General features: G+C 36.7%; 2 protein-coding genes across 2 annotated transcripts; one reads left to right on the top strand and one right to left on the bottom strand.

The window, feature by feature from the left end:
* Positions 1-6,373: 6,373 nt before the first annotated feature.
* Positions 6,374-11,638, bottom strand: LOC124635620 (THAP domain-containing protein 1-like). Its single transcript, XM_047171553.1, has 5 exons — positions 11,568-11,638; positions 10,860-11,034; positions 10,556-10,744; positions 9,025-9,143; positions 6,374-6,404 (listed from the first exon to the last, which is right to left on the bottom strand). The coding sequence occupies exons 1-5, from the start codon at positions 11,636-11,638 to the stop codon at positions 6,389-6,391; spliced, it is 570 nt and encodes a 189-aa protein (XP_047027509.1). The 3' UTR covers positions 6,374-6,388.
* A 4,203-nt stretch (positions 11,639-15,841) lies between these two features.
* LOC124636020 (zinc finger MYM-type protein 1-like) lies at positions 15,842-17,656 on the top strand. Its single transcript, XM_047171979.1, has 2 exons — positions 15,842-17,018; positions 17,079-17,656. Exons 1-2 carry the CDS (start codon positions 15,842-15,844, stop codon positions 17,315-17,317), a joined length of 1,416 nt encoding a protein of 471 aa, XP_047027935.1. The 3' UTR covers positions 17,318-17,656.
* Positions 17,657-22,960: the final 5,304 nt, after the last annotated feature.

Raw genomic sequence — 22,960 nt, 5'->3', positions numbered from 1 at the left:
GAGCATACAACAAAGCAATTTAATCCATCTCAGAGAGGATAAACTTCGTTTAGAGATGGAATTGCTGAAAAAGTCATTTGAAAATGATGAAAAAAGAAAGCAAGAACTTCATGAGTTACAAATGGCAAAAAATAAGTTAGAAATTGAAATCTTAAGTAAGACAGCAAAAATGATTTTTAATAAAGTTTTATTGTACGTTACACACAAAAAAGGATTTTTATTAAACTGAAGTTTCTATTTTGTTTTATCACCCCATCTTCAATGTGTTGCTAATCTGCTGTACGCGCTTGCGTGGACAAATAAAAATGCGTAGCACAACTTATTACTGGTTTATATTATCCAACTTTACAAATATTTATTCACACTAGATTAGGTTATTAAATTTAGATTGCAGAGATGCGTTGGACCCGTTACGTATTGGCAAAGTTGTTGATCTCGACGGCCCGTGAAGGCAAGTGGACGAGCGCCGCTCTCGACGCCTCCGTCCTCGCCCCTTCTCCAGCGCACCGGCGTCACCGTGGCGGCCTCCCGTTGGATGACGCAGGGCGCAGTTAGCGCGCAGTTCGAAGCCCCGCCTGCGATTGGCTCGCGCGCAGGTGGCGTGATGCGCGGCGGGCACCTCGGTGTTGCCAGGGAGCGCGTACCGCGCTTCCCCAGCATTTTGCCCCGCCGCCCGACTGTGTTGCCAGGCGGCGCAGGCCGTAACATCCTCCCAGGCGTTGAAGGATTCAACTCGACGTGTCCCGGAAGAGGGGACACATGGTGCGGACGGCCCGAGTGACCGTCCCCTTGGTGGTGGTGACGTCCGCCACCCGGCTGACGCCATCCGGGCCGGGGTGTAGGCGCGTGACGCGCCCCAAGCGCCACTGGAGCGGAGGCAGGTTTGTCTCCCGTAGAAGCACGAGGTCCCCGCAGTTAAGGCCTTGACGCCTCACGAATGGCTGCGAGCAGTGCCTGTGGACCAGCATGAAATAAACGTAAGTGTTCATGTTTCATTAAGAGTTTAGTGACGCTATGTTTCGCATCCAGGAGCACAGGGTGCTTTTTGTTATGATCAAAGCTAGAATTTCCTAGCCGGCCACCTACACGCAGCACCTTCTCCGTGTCTACAAAAGGATTAAGTGCTAATAATTTTGATCTTTTATGTAATTGATGGCCTTTACTTAAGGTTTCAATTTCTTCATGGAATGTCTCAAACTGATTAAGTTTAATTAGAAGAGTGCCTGCCTTCTGCAGCTCTTCAACTGATAATGCCTGACTTGAGTTTCTTTGACCTTTACAATTATTAATAAAACGAAGTACATAGGCAATTGTTCTTTTTAACCGTAAAAAATTAGAAAACCTACTGAACTCTACGACCTTATTAACTAAATTTTCTTTACTATTTACAGCAAATGTGTATGCGGTGAGATTTGACCTCCGGTAAGGTTGCCTCCTCTGGTGGAGACAGTTTGGTGGGCCACTCGCAGTCCTCTTGTTTTAAGAAGGGAGGGCCTTCCCACCAAAGAGTAGAACTATTCAACACCTGCGGGTCTACCCCTCTTGAAGCCATGTCAGCAGGGTTCAAGCTAGTGGGAACATGAAACCATTGATAATCAGCTGTTAGCTCTTGAATTTCGTTTACTCTATTTCGTACAAAGGTTTTTAGTAGACTTGACTGCATTTTTAACCATCCTAACACTACAGTGGAGTCGGTCCATATTATTTTCTTATTTATTTTACATTTTAAAGATTCACTAACCTTCTAACAAAGTCTAGCGCCGAGGAGCGCTCCACATAATTCTAATCTAGGAATAGTCAGTGGTTTAATGGGTGCTACCTGAGCCTTTGCACATAAAAGGCGTGATGTATGCTTATGTTTGCTATCTCTAGACCTTAAATAAATGCATGCTCCAAATGCAGCTTGTGAGGCATCTACGAAACAATGCAATTCAATGTATTCTGGCCCTTCACACAATACATACCTAGGCAGATGTATATTATACAAATAAGACAAATTATTGCTGAAATTTAGCCAATCTTTTGCCAGTTCCTTGGGTATTGGCTCGTCCCACTGTAATTTGGCACACCATAACCTTTGAAGTAAGATTATTGGTTTGATAATTGCTGCACTCAATAATCCTAGTGGATCAAATATTTTGCATGTCTTTGAGATAATAGTTCTTTTAATTATCTGAGAAGCAAGTGGCACATTGGTGGAAAATTGAATTGAGTCATTGACTGGAGACCAGTTTAATCCTAGCACAGCCGATTCTTTGCACAGTTCTAAAGTATCACTATTAACCTGTTCGTGCTCAAATATCTGTGGACAGTTGGTACGAAATTTCCTAAGTATGAAACCGGCTGACTCTAAAACTCGCGTGATGCTCTTAAAGATATGTGTCAGCTGATTTGCTGAGGCACAACCCGTACTCAAGTCATCGATGTAGAAGTCAGTTAGCATAGCTTCCTTTATAATTTCATCACCACACTCTAGCGCCAGTTGTTGAAGACACCTAGTACTAAGGAATGGCGCAGATGCTGTACCATAAGTTACTGTATTCAACTGATATACTACAATATTGTGCGTTTTCTCACAGCGCCACAGTATTAATTGCAGATGGCGTTGAGACTCATCTATGGCAATCATTCTATACATTTTAGCAATATCTCCAGTTAGGACAAACCTATGCTCTCTCGTAATAATATAGAAAGTAAGTCGCTCTGGATGACTGGACCTACTGCTTGAATATCGTTTAGCGACTTCCCTGAGGTAGTTTTAGCAGCCGCGTCGAAAACTACTCTAACCTTAGTGGTCTCATGATGCTCCTTAATAATGCAGTGGTGGGATATTCATTAATGAATTTTAAATATGCATCTTTTAACTCAGGATTCTTATCTAACCTAGTCTCTAAATTTAGAAGTCTCTTTTTAGCCATAGCATAAGAATCTCCTAGAGCACATTTAGGTTCTTCCTTTAGAGGCATTAACACTGAAAACCTACCTACCCTAATAATTTCCGCAAGACTTTTGAGTGTTGGTTACAGATACTGTTAAATTCGATTATTTAGATGTTTTGCTTAGACTCATTTTGTATATTTTTTGCTGTGCCAAAATTTGGTACACATAATATGAGACAAACCTTTTTATTGACACACATGCCAAGGTAAATGAGAAAAAATACCTTTTATGGCAAAATATGCTTTATACTTATTGCCGTTCGATTCAGATTCCCAATAAATGCATGTCACAAGTTAAGAACGTATTCTTCCAAATGTTGGCACACTGCCAATAGAATAAAATACCATTATTAGCAGCAATGACAATAATTAGTATTTGGGGTGAAAATAATATTTTTTTTTTTTTTCAGTTATATTCAAAATGAAACCTCGTAAAAGAAAACGTTAATAAAGTAAAGACTGATAAGGTAAAGCGAAAGTCTACTTAGAAGAAAATTTACGAAAATCTCGTGTGGAAATTGGCATGAGTATTAAAGGCATGAGTAAAAAACTTGCTGCCAAAACTTTCCAAGTGCCTCGTTAGAACATACAATTCCGGTTTAAAAATCTAGAGCAAGTCTGTAAACCAGGCCCACCCACAATTTTAAATAACGAGAAAGAAGAGGCTTTAGTCAATTGGATCAAAGTCAGTAGCCAAAAAGGTTTCCCAAAGAGAAAAGAGGATTTGATCAAAAGCGTTTCGGAATTTCAAAAAAAAACGATCGGATTAAACTGACTATCCCACTGACCTCTATATTTACCACTGGACAGGCTGTTGTCAACGTGCTTTTGTGCCCGTTTGATAATCGACATTTTGGCGCTGTTAGACGTAGCGAGTGTTCGTGGTACTAAAATTATTTTACAGTGAACCAATGAACAAACACGTCTCTCACAGCCATTTGAAATTATACGTCAAAATTAGTTCTGTGGACACTCGCTTAGACGATATTGGCGCTTCAAATGGGCACAAAAAAATTGCTGTCAAACGTACGGAACAGCCGGTCCAGTGTGTAAATGTAGAGGTCAGTGGACTATCCTGATTGTTGAAGATGTGTAAACCATTGACATATAACTATAGGGACAGGAAATGTCACGAAAAAAACGTGCACACCTACTGTCAGTCTGCAGTAGTAACTAAAATGGCTGCCATTACTAGGGTTGTACCACTACCGGATTCAACAAATATCGATATTGTATTCTAGTTAGAAGTACGTACGAGTCTTACTGGGTGCATAAAAATAACCGAGTATAAATAATTTCTTCGTCATAGAACTAACTATCACATTAACTTCACTGATACTAATAACCTCAACAACATCAACCAAATGGGAGGAGTCATTTCAGTAGGGTGATACCTTTGAAAAAAAAACACAGGCAAAGTAATTATTAATTATTTATTATTTCAAATAGCCCTATGAAAGTTCTTTCACGTCAGACTAGTTGCAGGGTGCCAAAGATTCGGTCTTATGAAGAAGAATCCGCAAGAAACGCCATAAGTAGATACTCTCTTAAAAAAAATACAATAATTTACAATCGTTTTCAAGCTATTCATGAGAAAGTTATATAATGCAAATAGAGCTAATTATGTATTAATCGATTGTACAAAACAATTTTGTGCCGGCGGCCATATTGGATTTACAATGTTATTGATATTACTATATTGTATTGTCATCGGAATTAAAGGTGTATACAAAATTTCAGATTAATCGGTTGACAGGAAGAGGGTGAATTTTGAATTACTAAATTTGACCCAAGAATAAATAATAAACCAAACGGGGTGAGCAAAGTTATTCATTTCTAAACAATATAAGCTTATTAAAAAACTGTCTATGAGACAGTTTTTCAATTCTTCTACAACCGTAGTATCTAAATCTTATATCTAAAAATGTTTTAATTATTGACTTGATTAAAAGGAACTTGTGGTTACTGTGATTGGGATCACAGTCAAAAAAAGTATTAATTTCATAAAATTCACACATAAAGAAGACGGATCACAATCCATACAAAATTGCCCCACGTCCTATAACAATGTGACGTATCTCAAAAAAAAGATAAAAATGTTTAAAAAAATATGGCATACTCTCCAATTCATTTTTTTTACACCTTCATACGAAAAAAATGCTTTAAAAATTGTTCAGGCGCTGTTATGAAAACGTCGTTCATAGAACTATTAATGGACTATTTTATTAAATTGTTTTTTTGTTTGATAGAGTATACCTCACAGGTGGTCCCATAATCATCAGGTCAGGATCTGATGATGGAAACCCTGAGAAATTCAGGGCAACTTTTGAAAGTTGTAGGCATGCGAAGAATAAAAACTTGACTATAAGGTGTATGTCTTATAACAATATGCAACAGTGAAGATTTGGAGCTGACCTGATGATGGAAACGAAAGAAGGTCGAGGGAACTCGACAACTGAATATGTGAACTACCTCGTGTTTGGGCTTGTATTATTTGTATTGAATAGACCTTTGCAACAGTGAAGATTTGGATCTGATCTGATGATGGAGACCAGAGAAGAGCGAGGGAACTCGACAACTGAATATGTGAACTACCTCGTGTTTGGGCTTATATTATTCGTATTGATGAGAACTTTCCACTTATGCGGATAGTGACAACTGTGCTTGTCACTGAAAAGCCAAAAATAGGAAGAAGTCGGTGGGGATATAAACTTAGGTACATCCATTAGACACCGACTTCTGAGGTAGTTTACATATTTTGTTGTCGAGTCCCCCCGACCTTCTCTGGTCTTCATCATCGGATCAGCTCCAAACCTTCACTGTTGCAAAGGTCTATTCAATACAAATAATACAAGCCCAAACACGAGGTAGTTCACATATTCAGTTGTCGAGTTCCCTCGACCTTCTTTCGTTTCCATCATCAGGTCAGCTCCAAATCTTCACTGTTGCATATTGTTATAAGACATACACCTTATAGTCAAGTTTTTATTCTTCGCATGCCTACAACTTTCAAAAGTTGCCCTGAATTTCTCAGGGTTTCCATCATCAGATCCTGACCTGATGATTATGGGACCACCTGTGAGGTATACTCTGTCAAACAAAAAAACAATTTAATAAAATAGTCCATTAATAGTTCTATGAACGACGTTTTCATAACAGCGCCTGAACAATTTTTAAAGCATTTTTTTCGTATGAAGGTGTAAAAAAAATGAATTGGAGAGTATGCCATATTTTTTTAAACATTTTTATCTTTTTTTTGAGATACGTCACATTGTTATAGGACGTGGGGCAATTTTGATCCATCTTCTTTAAAAATGTATATATAATAGACTTCAGGTTTAATTTTACAATCTAAATGAGTTTTCACGAGTTTCTCTGTTTTTTTTATTATATCTATGACGCTACAAGAGGCATATTTCAGCCCTCCTCTTGTTTTTACATAAATGAGGCTATTGATGTCTTCCTCCCCAATTAATAATGAAACACAAACGTCACATTTAATGCTACGCATTAACTTTTTAACGACGTATCCAGATATATATTCGATGACTTTATCAGAGTACGTCTCAGCTGTGGTATTTAAAATGTATTGCATATACGTATCGTACAAATCGCTATGATCCTCTGGGATATCTATGAAATTCTTTCTATCACTCAATTCATTTATAGCTAAAACCGGATTTTTACTAGAGCAATTTAGTACAGTAATTTGCTCTAGTGGAGCACAATTCCCAATGCCATCATCGCGAATCTCAGCTCTTACTAATAACTTTTTGGAAGCTGCGCGAAATTGAACAGCATTGGGATTATTGTTGAAACCCCCTCTAGCTCTCACAGCCGAGAAAAAAAGCTCTAAATGATCTTGGCTGACTTTATAGAGGGGGATGTATTTGAGCAATTTTGTCTCTTGGACCAGGTAACGATAAAGCGACAAAGCGCTTTCCATATCTAGACACACGGCAGTGTGTCCGCCAAGTTCGAGCAAAAAAAGCGACACACCGGCCGTGGGTTACACGTGGCCGTTTACACGAACCATTTCGGGCCAAATTCGACCCCCCTGTAACTCAAAATCTATTTTATTTACGCATATCAAATTTCTAGTATCTATTGAGACCCCCTCACTTATCTAAAATACAAAATTTCATTAATATACCTATTGTAGGTCTTGAGATATTGACGTCAGAAAATCGCTATTTTTACTATACACTCACTGACTGACTGATTCACTGACTCACTCATCAAAAACCTAGACCACTTCCAATGGTCGTATTGACTTGAAATTTGGCATGGAGGTAGGTCTTTATGTCAAGGTAAAGGGAAAAATCTGAAAATGGCCAAGTGTGAGTCGGTTTCAAAATAATGAAGGTGTTTTATACCCGGTGTAAATTTATACCCTTAAGGAACTAAAACGAACTAAATTTATCTATATTTATATAATATATCTTCGAATGGTTTGTATTTAGTATAGTTAGAAGTAAAATAGTGTAGTTAGAAGTAAAATAAAAATCTGAAAACGGCCAAGTGTGAATCACTTTCGAAAATAACGAATGTGTAACTTTGATCCACGAACATAATATATGATAACATGTCATGTCAGTCAGTTGGTAAATCTAGTCCATTTAGTTAATCTAGTTCATTTCTTTGTAAGAAACATAGTGCATATTAAAAAATCTAAAAGATAGTATAAATGAGACATTCCTTTAACTAACTTCATCATAAGAAAAAAATAAAATAAACAACCTTACAAAAATAAATGAAATCCCACCCAAAACAAAAATGTGAAAGACTGCCAAGTTCGATAATATGGGAATGCTTCGCCTATAAAAGAAGTGAGATCTGAATAAGTACCAAGTTCCATACACATACCTCAGTTAAAAATAGTTACTTTTTAATGATGTTACTTGGCAAGTTTTAATAGAAAATTAAATACTTGATTCATTGCGTTTAGTAGGTTTATAACAAGGTGTATGAAAACTTTCCATACACCTTGGATCCTTGGATGGAGTGGCTGTTTAATACGGCGAATACGTTGTTCATTAAATTTATAAAATTCACCGTGCCATCACAATTTTTAAATTGTTTTAATTTTAGTTCACAACGGCAGTAATCAAGTGCATCTGCTACTGAGCTACTAAAAAGCTGTGTCGCCAGTTTTACCTTCATTTTTTGTTTTTGGTAAAATATATGAGGTTTTTTAATTTTATTAGCAAGATGGAGGCCCTGTTTTTCTTGAAGTTCAAGAAGTTTTTCTAGATATTCGAAATCTACCTTTCGCCCGAGTGAGTCTATGAACACTCTAAGTTCGCCAAATGCATTTCTTATTAATTTTATCGCGTGGCAAGGGTCAATAAAAGCGTGAACGCGAGTGCCATATTCAAAACTGGTAATATCTTGCTGTCGGAAAAGATTACAGCCAAATGACGTAAACATGCTAAAATTTGCGGCAGGTCCATCACAAGTAATACTAACTACCTTTACGCCTATTTCTTGACATAATTTCAAAGCTGTGCCAATAATAATATACTTTTTTTCGCCGGTAAGGGTTGTTATGAAAAAATAACCAATGGGAATTTTCCACGAGTCGTTAATAGCTGTCAACAAGACCACTAGAACTTGATTTGCTTCCTCGGTACTGTCACTATCTAGATTGTGTCCTAAATTAACTCGACCATGAAATATCTGATCTCTTGGATCCCAGGTCAGAGACTTTCTTATGGCCATTTCGTCGAAAACTAATGAGCATATTATAGGCCGGGTACTTCTCTGCACCTTGAATTTTAATGTGTCAAATGCTTCTTTAGTAAATCCAGGTTCGCAATTAACGTGTTGGTACCATTTGCATAAAGTTCTTGTATGGGGTAAACATGTGTTATAAGTCTGCCTTATATAATTGTAAGCTTTAGGGGACAAGAAATGTAAAGTCAATGCAAACTTTCTGATTTTTTCGGAGTACATACGAGGTGTAGGCAAACCTTTAGACTTCATAACTTGCCTTTTCAAAAAGTCTTTCGGTCCCGCTAAATCTTCAATAGCTACAGCTTGTTCACTGTTGACACAATTTTTTCTCTTAAGATCTTCTACAATATCTGCTAAATTGGCTATCTTTTTGTTATGCCTTCGAATCGTCTCGTTGAGACGTTTAATTGTTTTCTGCTGTGTGAGACATTTGTTTTTCAAAGCCTTGACTTTTTCAATCAATACAATCTGGTAAAAAAAAACACCTGTAGGTATAAAGAAGCAGGGTATGTCCGTAAATATATATGTAAAGAGCATTTAGTTGGTGTAAGATATTTCACCTCTATGGTTTTATTTTCTTTATGAAAATTAAGCGTACAAAGGGACATAGGGACAGGAAAAGCGACTTTGTTTTATATATAGTGATACTACATATCTATACGACATATCTATGTAATGCTACTACATACATACTCAGTCGAAAACTGAACTTTCTTTTTTAAAATGTATACTAATATTATAAAGAGGAAAACTTTGTTTACTTGTAATGAATAGGCTCAAAAACTACCGGACCATTTTTAAAAATTCTTTCACCATTCGAAAGCTACATTATCCACAAGCAACATAGCATATAAGAAACCTATAGTACCAAACTCCCTTAAAAAAAAAATACTAGCCTTAGCCTACACTTTAGAAAGTTGAAATTGTTCATAAAGACCCGGACTTATACACAAAAAGAAAAGACATACAAATCAAATTAATTTATTTATTCATATACATTTTGGGTATTAAATATGTTCACAATTTTAATAAAATTAGTACCACCAAAATCTGCCTCAGAAGGCGTATGAATGTAATGTCAGGTATGAAGATTGTAGTATTAATCACATACATTAATTTTCATGTATTAATATTCAACAAAATCAAATTAAATGCATTTTCAACAAACAAAATTAATTACAATGTCAAAGTTATGATAGAAAAATAAAAATATTCACATCACAATATAACTATACTCCATTTAAAATAACATTAGAAATTTAAGTAAACCTTTTTTACTGTTTGTTCAACCGATTTTGACTTCTATTGCGTTAGTAGTATGATTAATGGCGGCTGCAGTAAATACTTGGTGTTGTAACCACTATTTTACTTTCAATTCCGTTCTTTTGTCTACAGAATAGAATTCAAAATCGATTGAACAAACAGTAAAAAAGGTTTACTTAAATTTCTAATGTTATTTTAAATGGAGTATAGACAAGTAAGGATACAGTAGGTATGTAATATTAGGAGAACAGGGCGTATGTCAAGGTGTTTCTGAGTTATTGTCATTTAAAAAATCATTAATGGTGTAGTAACAATTTTTGACCAAGAGGGCTCTAAGTGCTCGTTTAAATGTGGTCAAGTCGTATTCTTTTATTTTTTGTGGTAATTTAAAATACAAACTAGATATACTTTAAGAATTGTTACAAATGTTTTAATTTACAAATAACTTTTTACAATGTCTTAATAATAAATATATATATATACATCATACAACTAACTTATTACCTAATATATACACTTACTATAAATATAAATTTATAATTTAAGAATCATTTGTTCTATATATTTCTAATTTAATTACTAATGTTGCTATCCCTTACAAGGACCATTGTAAATACCTCTTTATGACGGACAGTCTGCTTCTTCCTTTTTCTTTCGTCTGAAACAAACTCCTTATGCTTTGGTTTTATATTTTCATAGGATAATGGCAATGGGAACACATCAGTTGATGTGGCAGTATCATTATGCTTTCTGATGTTAGTAATATCATGTAAAACCAACGACTCCTGGGGGCCTTCTTTGGGTGTCTGAAAAAAAGAATATTCCTTTAATAGCGATGGAACGGAGAGATATACTGTACTAATAATGTAATTACATAGGATTTGTCTAACAAAAAAAAAAAAAAACTATCTTAAGACTTACCAAAAATAATGTGGGAACAGAGTTGTCACGTAATCTTAAGATATCCAGTGTTCTATTAAAACAACTATCTTCAAAGTGAAGCGAACAGACATACCAATATTTATGTCTGGGATTAATATTTTCCTCACCAATAGCTTCTAACCATTTTGTCCTTAAATCATTTCGTATAGGAAACCTGCAAAAAATGTTTTTTAATTAAAGAACATCAAAACTTGAACTTATCTATAGATACTTTGATTATTTGTTTGGATTGCATAGGCTCCGAAACAAGTTGACCGATTTGAAAGCTACACTTTACCCGGTGGGCATAGGCTATTACTGTTCGGGTACGGGAATTAGATCTGTCGGAACGCGAGTAATACCGCGATGAAAAGATAGTACTTAAGTAAATAACAAAATAGAGATGTTCTATTCAACATAATACACAACTCTGAGGGCTCAGTGTCTTAGGAACAGTAACTTCTGTTGTTAAAATTAGTAAAAGCTGAATTATAAAAGTGGATATTATATCGATACAGTTATGACAACTGTACAGCACTATGCCAATATGACATGTTATTGTAAACAACATTTATTTCTAAATATAGCTTTTTATACAGAAATAAACTTAAATATAAGTACTTTCACCATCAATTCATGTTTCCGTAACATATTTTTTATCCAATGTGAATTAGTTTATGTAGAATCTAGCAAAAACTGGTTACTAACCTGTGTAAAGACAATCCTGCTTGATTTTTGTGCTTACTTGCACCACACTTCACGATACAACACGTAGGCATACTCGTTGATAAATTCACTCTTGAAATAGTAAAGTCTTAATAGTAAACACGTAAAATACACACATAAAATAGCAAAAATAAGTCACGAAGAGCACCTATTTGACAGCACAACTACCATGACATATGTACCAGATATGGCACGCACCTACAAACAGGAGGATATCAAAAGTCACCATTTTACGCAACCACAAAAATATTGTTGTCCCTGTTTTCAAATATAATTATCTGCTTAGAAAGAGTGAGACAGAACTATGTTGCATAGTTTGTTTCATATTTCGCCCATATTTATATAACTATAGATACGTCAATAACAACACGGCGTCTCCTTATAATTCTAAGCTCGATGGTGTAAACGCAACCTAATGTCATCTGTCAAATCAAGTTTTGACGTATCTAGTTTATCTATGTTAGCTGTCACTTGCCCTTTTTCACCATGATCTCTTTTTGTACGCTTGTGTATATTTGTCTAAAATAAAATATCCGTTTATATTTCAATGAAACTTCGTTTAGTTACCGAAATATCCAACATGGTAGCAGAGCGTGGTTCATATTGTTGATATACGCTAATATTTCGGTTGGGTCACTTTTCACGAGATTGTCCTGATAAACAAGCTGCGACTGAAAAGGAGAAGACTCAGTTTCGAGACAAAAACAAGTCAAAGGCTAAATCGAACGAGAAGGCTTTGATCGCGCTGCGCTTTCAGTGAAAGTTCATACTGATGTTTGGTATTCTTCTTTGTAAATGCTGGACTCTAGTAAAACGAGAGCAGGAGTAGAAGGCCGTGAAGTGTAAGTGGATCTTCAAGAAAAAGTATGGAGTAAATGGTGAGTTGTTGAAACATAAAGCTCGTTTAGTTGCTAGAGGTTTTACTTCAAAATATGGTGTTGATTACCAGGAAACGTTTTCACCTGTAGTGAGGTACTCCTCACTTAGATTACTCGTGGCTTTAGCTGCCGAGTATGGTGATGATGTCCTCCTAGTCGATTATCGGCTACGGCGGCTGTTCTCATGTAAGGAGATTAGCCAACTGCGCAGGACATATTATAGTGCACGAGCATTTGCGTAGACACAGGTGCACTCCCTATTCCTTCACTCTCATAGCCCGATGGGACGGCAATCCGACACGACCGGAAAGAGATCAGGCGCAGGACCGACATTTACGTGCTCTCCGATGCACGGGTGTATCAATCACCAACTTCCAGGCTCCAGGCTGCTTTGTGAAAGTCTTCTAAAACCCACAAAGCGATTTCGGCCCGACTCGGGAATCGAACCCGAGACCTCGTGCTCAGCAGCCGCACTTGCGACAGCTAGACCAACGAGGCAGTTCTGCCTCGTATAACACTGCTGCCGAGTATAACATGACCATTGAACTTATGGATGTTAAAACGGCATTTTTGAATGGCGACCTAAAATAAACCGTTTTCATGGAGCAACCACAGGGTTTTGAAGTTAAGGGGTGTGAAGACATGGTATACAAGCTCAACAAAGCTGTTTATGGGCTTAAACAAGCTTCAAAATCTTGGAATGATAAAATTAAAAGGGGTTTTGTGTGATAAGTTGAGTTTTATTCGTCTTACTTCAGAACCATGTGTTTACCATAAGTCTGAAAACCAATCAATGATTTTCATTGCACTCTATGTCGACGATCTGATTATGTTTACTTCTCCAAACTTTCAAGGCAAAGATAAAATTAAAGAAAGTTTGAGACAAGAATTCGAAATTACAGATTTAGGGCCAGCTCAACATATTTTAGGTATGAAATTGACAAGAAAAGATAGTGAATTCTCTCTTGATCAGTCTAACTATATTCAAAAATTGTTGAAGAAATTTCGAATGGAGGATTGCAAGTCCGACCGACCTGAAGTTACCCCAGGAGACGCAGAAGGATGATACTTACAACTACAAGGAACTGGTTGGTTCCCTTATGTACATAGCAGTCTGAACTAGATCGGACATCAGGCATGCGGTAAGCTACCTCAGCCAATTTAATAATTGTTTTGGAGAAGTTCACTGGAAAGCTGCGAAGAGTCTTATGCCTGTAGCACACCTCCGCTGCGAAACCCAAAGGGCGAAACCGCCATAGTTTCGCTGTGAGTTGTGAGTTGTTGGGCGGCGAAACAATAGCGAAATTCCCTGCTTTAGGCGCCGTCTACATCTCCGCCCTGGCGGACAACGGGCGGAGATGTAGACGGATGTAGATGCAAATGAGCGAAATCATGTTAGAAAGAGACAACGTCATAGTCAGTTTTGTACGTTAGAGCAGGGAATTTCACATCGTTTTGCTTGGTAGTCGCACGCAACACAAACGTAAAATAATGTTACCAGTAAAATGACATTTCCCCAAAAATATGGGAAATGGATATATACTTCTGTACAGTTTTAATAAGGCTTATTAACACAAACTTGTTTTTAGTTAACCAAAATGTACATGATATGCGCACGGGGTCGGTTGACTTTTGACACTACGGGGCTGTCGAGCGTATCACACCACGGTGGATGGTGGTGTGATTTGACTGGATGTGATTGCAGGGCGCAGAGACGGCTTCTGGGTGTTATAATTCTATGCTTCATTATAATCTACAAATTTGTCAAATTTATCTGTTCTAAGCCAAAATTACGTCTTTTTATTTATTGACTTTGATGTATAAATTTTAAGCTACAGATAGGTACGGAATATTGTAGGGAATGCTACATTTTTAGAAATCTTAATGTTATTATAAACAAGAGTCTTGGCTGATTAATTCATTAGTGCCCCGGCCATACCCTTGAACGTAGATAGATGATTTTTGTAATGAAATGAAATCCCTTTACGCATATTGCAGACGAAAAACGGACTTTTAAAATTTCTGAAACCCCTCAACCGATTTCAATGATATTTTTTGAATGTGTATAGCTATTAAATATTTATACAATATTTTATTTTTATAGGACCCTCATCATCATCATCAATGTTAGACGAAAAATTGGATTCACTTTCGTATGCAAGTAATTCAGAAGAGAACATAGCAGCGGCGACTCTACCCATAATAATCACGCAAGACACAGCAGCACAAGGAGCAAATGGATGTGTTTCTAATCCTAAAGACACAATTACTTCAATTACGTCCAGCGACACTGGATCTGGTGGAAATATTGATAACGTTGCGTTAAAGCCACTAACATTAACAGTCGATGATTGCAGTCAAATTCAAAAACTTTCTGAATTTGCTGCGCCAAGGAAAAATGCTACGACTGCCGAGAAATTAAGTATCTTATCTGTTCACCCTATCCAACTTTCGGGTGATAAAAACAGTTTGCCTTTCGATGCAAATCGGGTTTACTACCGAAAATTACCAACAGGAACTTTAATTCGACGAGAATCTGTCTCTTATTCTCTTGAATTAAACAAGCTATTTTGTACCACCTGCATGTGTTTTGCGTCTGACGCCACGAAAGAAGAAGGAGGAGGAAGAAGTCCATTTATTGATGGCGTTACTCCATCCAAAAAACATATTTATGAACAACTTGTCAAACACGAGGAAAGCCACAGTCATCAGTTAGCCGTAGTTGCCTTGCTTACAGCAAAAAAAAGAGGAAATGTGGAACAACATCTCACGCTAAAGAATATGCAAGAGATTTCCAATAGGCGTCTGGTCCTGAAAAGAATAATTGATATAATACTATTTATATCTAAACAAGGCATTGCTTATCGTGGAAAAAGTGAGGCCTTGTACTCGTTAGCGGATATCGCAGACGACAACCAGAATCGCGGAAACTTTTTAAATTTAGTTGTCCTATTGTCGAAGTATGATACAGTTCTTAAGGCGCACATGTCCGAGGCAATTACTGAAAGTAAAAAAAGAAAAGACTCAGGAAAAGGTAAGGGTCGAGGTGGGCTTGTTACCTTTTTATCAAAAACCACTATAAATAAATTAATAAATATATGTGCACGTCAAGTTAAACTAGAAATCGTTAAAGAAATCCAGGCGGCGAAATCTTTTAGCCTTAATGTGGATTCTTGCCAGGATGTTGGCGTTGTTGACCAGGCTGCAATTTGCGTGCGCTATGTTAAGAGTGGGATCCCACAAGAGCGGATGCTCAGCATGGTCCCTGTCCGGAAATCAACAGGAGAAGATTACCGAGCTCTTGTAAGCAATGAACTAGCCCAATTAGGCTTAAATTTGCAAGATATTATTAGCGTGTCATTTGATGGCGCCGGAAATATGGCGGGAAGGTATAATGGTCTTCAAGCAAAACTGAAGGAAGAAGTGCCAAAATTAATGTTCACACATTGTTATGCACATGTTTTAAATTTAGTGCTGGGAGGCGCGACGTCAAGCTGTACTGAAGCCAAGAATTTGTTTGGGCTCTTGGAGTCTACCAGTGTATTTATTCATGAATCATTTAAGCGAACATCTCTATGGGTGGAGAAAATTTCAGAATTAACAGCTGGACAAGACAAATTGAGACGATTACAGAATATCGGAAAAACAAGATGGTGGGCTAAAGACAAAGCCTTGACCACTGTTATGGAGAAAACTCGATATGTGGCGTTGATAAAAACTTTAAGTGCCATATCTTCAAGCACGGAGTTCGAGCCAAAGGTTTCATTCCAAGCAAAAGCTTTGATGGATTCTTTTTTGAAATTCAAAACTATCCTGACAGCCTTCACGTTCAAGAAAATATTTGACCTATCAACCCCAGTAAGTCAATATCTCCAAACCCCTACATTGGATTATCTTAAAGCTTGGGGATTCATCAAATGTTTAGACATGGATTTACGAAGACATTTAGATACTTTTGATGATGTTTTCAAAGCTGCAAGTTTATTTGCATCCGATGTTCAAGACTTGATGCACGCTGAAAACATTGATCTCGACGTACAAACCACGTTACCGTTACGAAGAATTTCTAAAAAACCGAAGAAACATGAGCAGTTATGTGAAGATGAAGTAGCATTATTGGCTACAGACCAAAAGAGATTTTATTCTATTTCTGTCTACAAAGTCATTATTAATACAGCTTTAGTTAAAATAAACGAAAAATTCATGTGCAACGAAGATTTAATGAAAGATGCCGCTTGTTTGGACCCGAAAAACTTCAATAAAATCAAAGAAAATGGAATTCTTAATGACGCGCTAAAGTCTATCGCATCAATTGCAAATGTCGATCGAGAGTTGCTGTCAAAAGAACTGGAATCTTTTGCAAATAAGTTTAGTGAACTGTCTAAAACTCTTTGGGATGAGCACGTTTCTCCTAGGCAGCATAAGCAAGATTCAGATTCACAAAGCGACGAAGAAAACGACGAAGATGTTTTAGACTTAGACCAGGCAGCAAAGGACGCCATGTGTTTTTCCAGAAGTGGTTTGGACGTCTGTCAAAGTTGCATACCATGTGCATGTAAACTTTTATCACAGTATAATATGCATATCAGCACGTACACCACCTTATATGTTGCATATTGTGTAATTCTCACAATTTCATTCACGCAAGTGACTTGTGAGAGACGATTTTCAGCATTGAAGCGCATTAAAACGAGACTTCGTTCTTTACTGGGGCAAGAACTGTTGGATTCGTTGATTATATTAAATACAGAATCGGATCTAATCAAGGATGACGAAAACAACAGCTTTTACGATCGAGTCATTAACTGCTTAGCTGAAAGTTCTCCTCTTTTAAAAAAAATGTTGATTGGCTAGCTTTATATAATTTGTTCTAAGTAAATACCTACTTACTATTGTATTGTATTTTAGTATAGTAATAAATTTTTTATAGTTTGTTTATCTCAATTTGTGTATCTCAGTATTTTTCGATAGTATCCCATCACCATGGTCTAGTCTCGGGCCCTGGGATTGTGATCAGCCACCCGGGCCCTTCCGGCCCAGTCCGACCCTGGACTGTTGTTGATAATGTTGAATACTTATAATGTTGATAACAATATTTTATAATGCCTATTAATATTATGCCTATTATAATAGAAATTTATGAGTTATCGTTGCGTATGCTTTGTGTTTGCGTTTGTGTGAGGGTGCAGCATGGTTTTAACGCCAGTAACATACGCGCCAAGTTTAAATAAGGCTAGATGACATTTACGGAATTCCGAAAAAAAAAATAAAGAAAAAAAAATATGTACCAATTTTTTTATTGATTTGGGTCGAGAATCATTAGCATAATTACCTCCTTGAATATGGTACGTTAGCAAATCAACAGCTTGTATTTTAATGCTTTTTGAAGATTTAAGGACAGAAGGGTGCACGTTTTTACTTACAAGGAGACTCAATCAGGATGTGCTTGAGAATTTTTTCGGACAAATTAGAACCAAAAATGGTCTGGCTACCGAACCCACAAGCAGACAGTTTATGTCTGCTATCCAAAAAATGTTTTTTGCTAACATTATAAAACCTCCGAAAACAGGTAATTGTGAAGACGATTTGGGCAAGCTCCTCATTCAGATCAGCGCGTTAGGTCAACTGAATGACGAAACGTCACATAACGAGGAACTAGAAAGTTCCGGTATGAGCATTGAAGACCCAGATAAAAACATTCAAATTATGAGCTCAGAATATAATCAATTAGACATTACCGAAAAAAACTCACAACTCACTTTTTTATGTATGTGGATTTCTGTTGAAAAAATGCGTGGAACGTCACAACAATTGTCAAACACTAAAAACATACAGCAAACCAAATCAAGCCGCCCATAACTTTAGTTCAGAAAGTCACTACTTAAGATACAGAGAATACAGCAAGGATACTAACCGAAGCTTACTAGTTGTACCCACCTGATGATTTTACAATATGTTGAGAAAATGGATCAAATTTTTCGTTGTTGTTTCAAAAAAGAACACATAAACTGCAAAATAGCTGAAATAATTTTCAAAGAAATAAATAAAATTGGTTTCAAAGTGCCCTGTCCTTGATTCCCAACAGTTTATTTAAAAAACTATTCATTAGATTAAGAATTTTTTACACAATCAAAACAAAGAATTTCGTACGTGTCGTAGCAGACGAAAATATTTTTCAGTAAATAATTTGTAGATGTAATGAAAAAAAAGGTATTTTTTATGTAATGGGTCTTTTAATTACTATACCTTTTCAGCTGTTTAGGTAGTTAACTAAATTCTTTTAATTTAAAAACTCAGTTTAAAAATAAAGAACAGCTAAAAATAAATGTAAATACAATAACAACAATTACTTAATCTATTGGAAGATTATTTACAGCAGTAGTTTATTTGTTTGATAATTATGTAGGTATTTGTGTAAAAAGTCTTTGAGCCTTGTCCGCGCGCCATCGCGCCATCGCGCGCGAGGCGGTGCGGCGACAACCGAGCGCCCGCTCCGATTAACGCCCGAAAAATTTTCGTCCAACCTCGGCTCGCTCACAGCCGCCAAAACTTGCAAAGGTTACGCCACCGTAATTATAAAAGTTACAGATCTATAGATATATAGTAATAACAAGTTGTTGTATGAATATAAAATTATTTTTCGTGTTCAAATTATCGTTTTTGCTGAGATTAACCGAAGCCATGAAATAACCTATTTAAATTCTATTGTAAGCTAGTAAGGTAGTTATTTAAATTCGATGATTGATCACTACAGAACAAACAAAAAAAAAACAACACCAATATCATTCAAAGTGACAACCCTATTGCTTCAAAGGAGCGTAGGTAGTAATGTCCGCGAATAGGCTTAGTTTCCATACTGTCCATATCTTTACCGTGACATTATAATCAATTGATGAAACACCCACAGATTTATTATTAGTTACTTCAGATTAGTTAAGGAAAAAAAAACATATTTTGTTCCTCTTTCAACCGTCAAAAAAAGAGGATTTAAGGCCTTTGTTGAAGGATTGAATCCCTCGAATCGAATTATCTACCTGCACTTTACGAGACATGTTTAACAGAAACTAAAGAGAAAGTTGAGCGTGAAGCATTTAGTGTTTGTTTAACTTCAGATATTTGGACTTCTAGTAACAACGATGCGTATTTAAGACTCACAGCCCACTACATTGATGAAGAGTTTACTTTTCTTATTACAATGCGCACCTCTGAGTGGTCAAAAAAAATATGATGATGATGATGTCCTCCTCCTAGCCGATTATCGGCTACGGCGGCTGTTCTCATGTAAGGAGATTAGCCAACTACGCAGGACATATTATAGTGCACGAGCATTTGCGCAGAGACAAGTGCACTCACTATTCTTTAACTATCATAGCCCGATGGGACGGCAATCCGACACGACCGGAAAGAGATCAGGCGCAGGACCGACATTTACGTGCTCTCCGATGCACGGGTGTATCAATCACCAGCTTCCAGGCTTTAACTGCCTCGTTGGTCTAGCTGTCGCAAGTGCGGCTGCTGAGCACGAGGTCTCGGGTTCGATTCCCGAGTCGGGCCGAAATCGCTTTGTGGGTTTTAGAAGACTTTCACAATGCAGCCCGGGGCCTGGAAGCTGGTGATTGAGACAAAAAAAATATACTACGTATTCTTCAAAATTGGAAATTGAAAGACAAAGTTGTAATGGTTGTCACAGACAATGCTAGTAATATGAAATCTGTTGTCGAAAAATGGGCTATAGGCATTTCGGATGTTATGCCCATTCAATAAATCTAATAGTGAGAAGTTGTACCACTGAAAGCACTGCAAACGAAACAATATCAAGAGCAATCAGTGAAAAGTATTGTAGCACATTACAAACGAAGTGTAAAAGCAACTGAAAAGTTACTAATTTTTTTTTTTTTTTTATTCTTTAAAAATTTAGGGACTTTTATAACGCACAGCGTATGTCAGTCCCATCGTACCCTAAAACAAGTTACAACAATAACATTTGAGATCAATGGATCAAGGTCATAAAGTCGAACAACATTCTCGCATCTTCGGAAGTTGGCTTACTTAATATATGGTGGAATGTACCGATATTGTTCTTATTCAACCTTAACGCCCTGAACAATTTACTCCTAGCATCCTCATACAAGACACATTCCATCAACAAATGGTGCATATCTCCTACAACTCCACAGACTTCACAGTTTGGAGAGGTTATTTTTTTCATTAAGTAAGCGAATTTGTTACACGGAAAATGTCCCGATCTGAGTCTGTGAGCTGTCACCACAAATTTTCTGCTTAGGTTAATATTTATAAACCAAGGTATACGAGGAGGCTGACACTGTACGGTTTTATACCATATTCCTTTTTCTAATGAAGTCCTGTTGAAGTATTCCTTCCAAAGATCATGACAAATGTTTTTAAATTTTGGTAATATTTCTGTATAATCAAGAGTAATATTGGTTAGTTTTCCGTTTTTCGCTGCATATTTTGCTAAAGTATCAGCCTGCTCGTTACCTCGTATTCCAATATGCGATGGGACCCATTGCAATCTCAGCCGAACTCCTTTCTGATTAAGTGCGTCTATCTTAGCTAGAATGACATAAGCTATCGAAGCACCTCTGAAACCAGAGGCGCATCGAGCTATATGCTGTAGGGAACTTTTACTGTCCGTACAAATAACGGTATTTCCGTTTTGACAATTTATGACAAATGTCAATGCTTCTGAGATCGCAATGAGCTCCAACGTCATAATAGATGCTGGTTTATTTATTTTAAAGCAATTATTGCTAAGTTGATTAACATCAGTACGAGATACATAATAAGCCGCTCCGCGGCCTTCTAGACTCTTCGATCCATCTGTGAATATAGTAAACCAACCATTATATTTCGTAATAAGTTCCTTGGTCACTTCGGATTTAAGCAAGCTGTAATCGTAATGCCCTTTCGGAAACTTAACTGACTCTAAATTACAGTCGATAACTTTGTCTATATTAATGTTCGTAACCCATGTTCTAAGTGTAAACATAAATAAAGGATAAGAAGATGATATCTCAATTTCTTTGACCTCGTTAAATGCTGCGGCAATTATAGGAAAAACCTTATTTCGCCAGTAACTATTTTGTCGAAGAGCATAAAGTTCATCTAATAGGGTATTTGTAATATTATTTTCTATGGATTTGGCTTTAAGACAAAATTTATAAGCCAGATACTTTCTTCGTATGTACAGTGGAACCACACAAAGTTCACTCTCCATAACGTGTATCGGAGTGGATTTGATAAAACCTCCTATGACACGTAAAGCTTGGTTTTGTAACTTATTTAATTTATCTAAGTGACACTTCGCACTAGCATCATATATGTATGTGGGGATCAGGGTTCGTGGAGTACTTGCGTGATTCAATAATAACCGTTGAATTTCAATCTAAACTATTTATTTCTATTTTTTTACATAAAATCGTTAGGTACATCGTCTAATCTCTTAGCTCCTCCATCTTTAAATCCCAATTTTCAAACCAATCCCTCACTCTCATTCATTCATTCCCTCTTACTCCCACTCATTCGTTTAGAAACGTCCATCATCTTACACACATCTCAATCGTTCAGAAACATTCAATCCCACATTCGGTCATCCTGACGGAGTGTCTGTCCTCAGACACTTCACCAAATAAACATCATTGAGTTTACATCGTAAGGCTTAAATTAAACAAAAAATCTTTTTAAAACTAAACAAAGGATCTTCTTAGAATTTAACAAAATATCTTAGGTATTAAACATGACTACCAACTTTTTTGACAAACAGTTAAACTTATTTTTAAACAATACTTAAACTAAATAAAATCAACTGGCATTCATCTCTTTCTCCGTTGTATACTTTTTCCTACATCATAACAGTCTTTCATTTTAACTTTCCTAAATTTTTTGGAACCTCGGAACTTTGGCTTTAATTTTCTATGATAAACACTTTTCACGGCTCCATCCTTTTTCCGAACAAGTACTAAGGGACTAGCATATTCAAAGTGACTTACCCGAACGATGCCTTTATCTAACCATTCTTTAACTTGTGTTTCTACCTCTTGTTGTTCTTTCAATGAAATCCTTCGGGGACGTTGTGCTACAGGGACATCATCCTTGACAATAATCTTCATTTGTATGGGAGATTCTTTACCTTGCTGAGGTTTGTAACTTTTAACTAACTGTTGAACTTTGTTTCGCACCTTGTTATCTTTAATATGATCTGTGGAAGGAAAATCAGAGCACACATAAGCCTCACTCAACATGCAGCTCAACCACTCGTCATCTTTACTACCAAACCACACAGAATTACCACTCATACACATTGTCACTCTTTGTAAAAAATCATTGCCTAATATGATACAAAAAGGCATTTCACGTTTCGAGATAACATAAAACTTAACGTTTTCGTATTTCTTATTGTCTATAACAATGTCCACTGTGCACGAACCACTCGTTTTTATCACTGATAAACCTAAACCACTGACCGAAACACTATCA

This window comes from Helicoverpa zea, chromosome 13 (assembly GCF_022581195.2).
Source record: "Helicoverpa zea isolate HzStark_Cry1AcR chromosome 13, ilHelZeax1.1, whole genome shotgun sequence".
Lineage (NCBI taxonomy): Eukaryota > Metazoa > Arthropoda > Insecta > Lepidoptera > Noctuidae > Helicoverpa > Helicoverpa zea.
Note: the sequence above shows the minus strand (reverse complement) of the source record. Positions and strands in the feature narration are given on the sequence as shown.

Bases quoted from the DNA above. Each gene is read 5' to 3' on its own strand.
- LOC124635620 (XM_047171553.1), bottom strand. From the start codon at position 11,638: ATGCCTACGTGTTGTATCGTGAAGTGTGGTGCAAGTAAGCACAAAAAT. The intron at 10,745-10,859 runs GTAAGTCTTAAG...TCTTTTTTTCAG, and splicing joins CTGTTCCCACATTATTTTTG to ACACCCAAAGAAGGCCCCCA. The intron at 9,144-10,555 runs GTATTTACAATG...TTTTTTTACCAG, and splicing joins AGACTGTCCGTCATAAAGAG to ATTGTATTGATTGAAAAAGT.
- LOC124636020 (XM_047171979.1), top strand. From the start codon at position 15,842: ATGGCGGGAAGGTATAATGGTCTTCAAGCAAAACTGAAGGAAGAAGTG. The intron at 17,019-17,078 runs GTAAACTTTTAT...TATATGTTGCAT, and splicing joins AAGTTGCATACCATGTGCAT to ATTGTGTAATTCTCACAATT.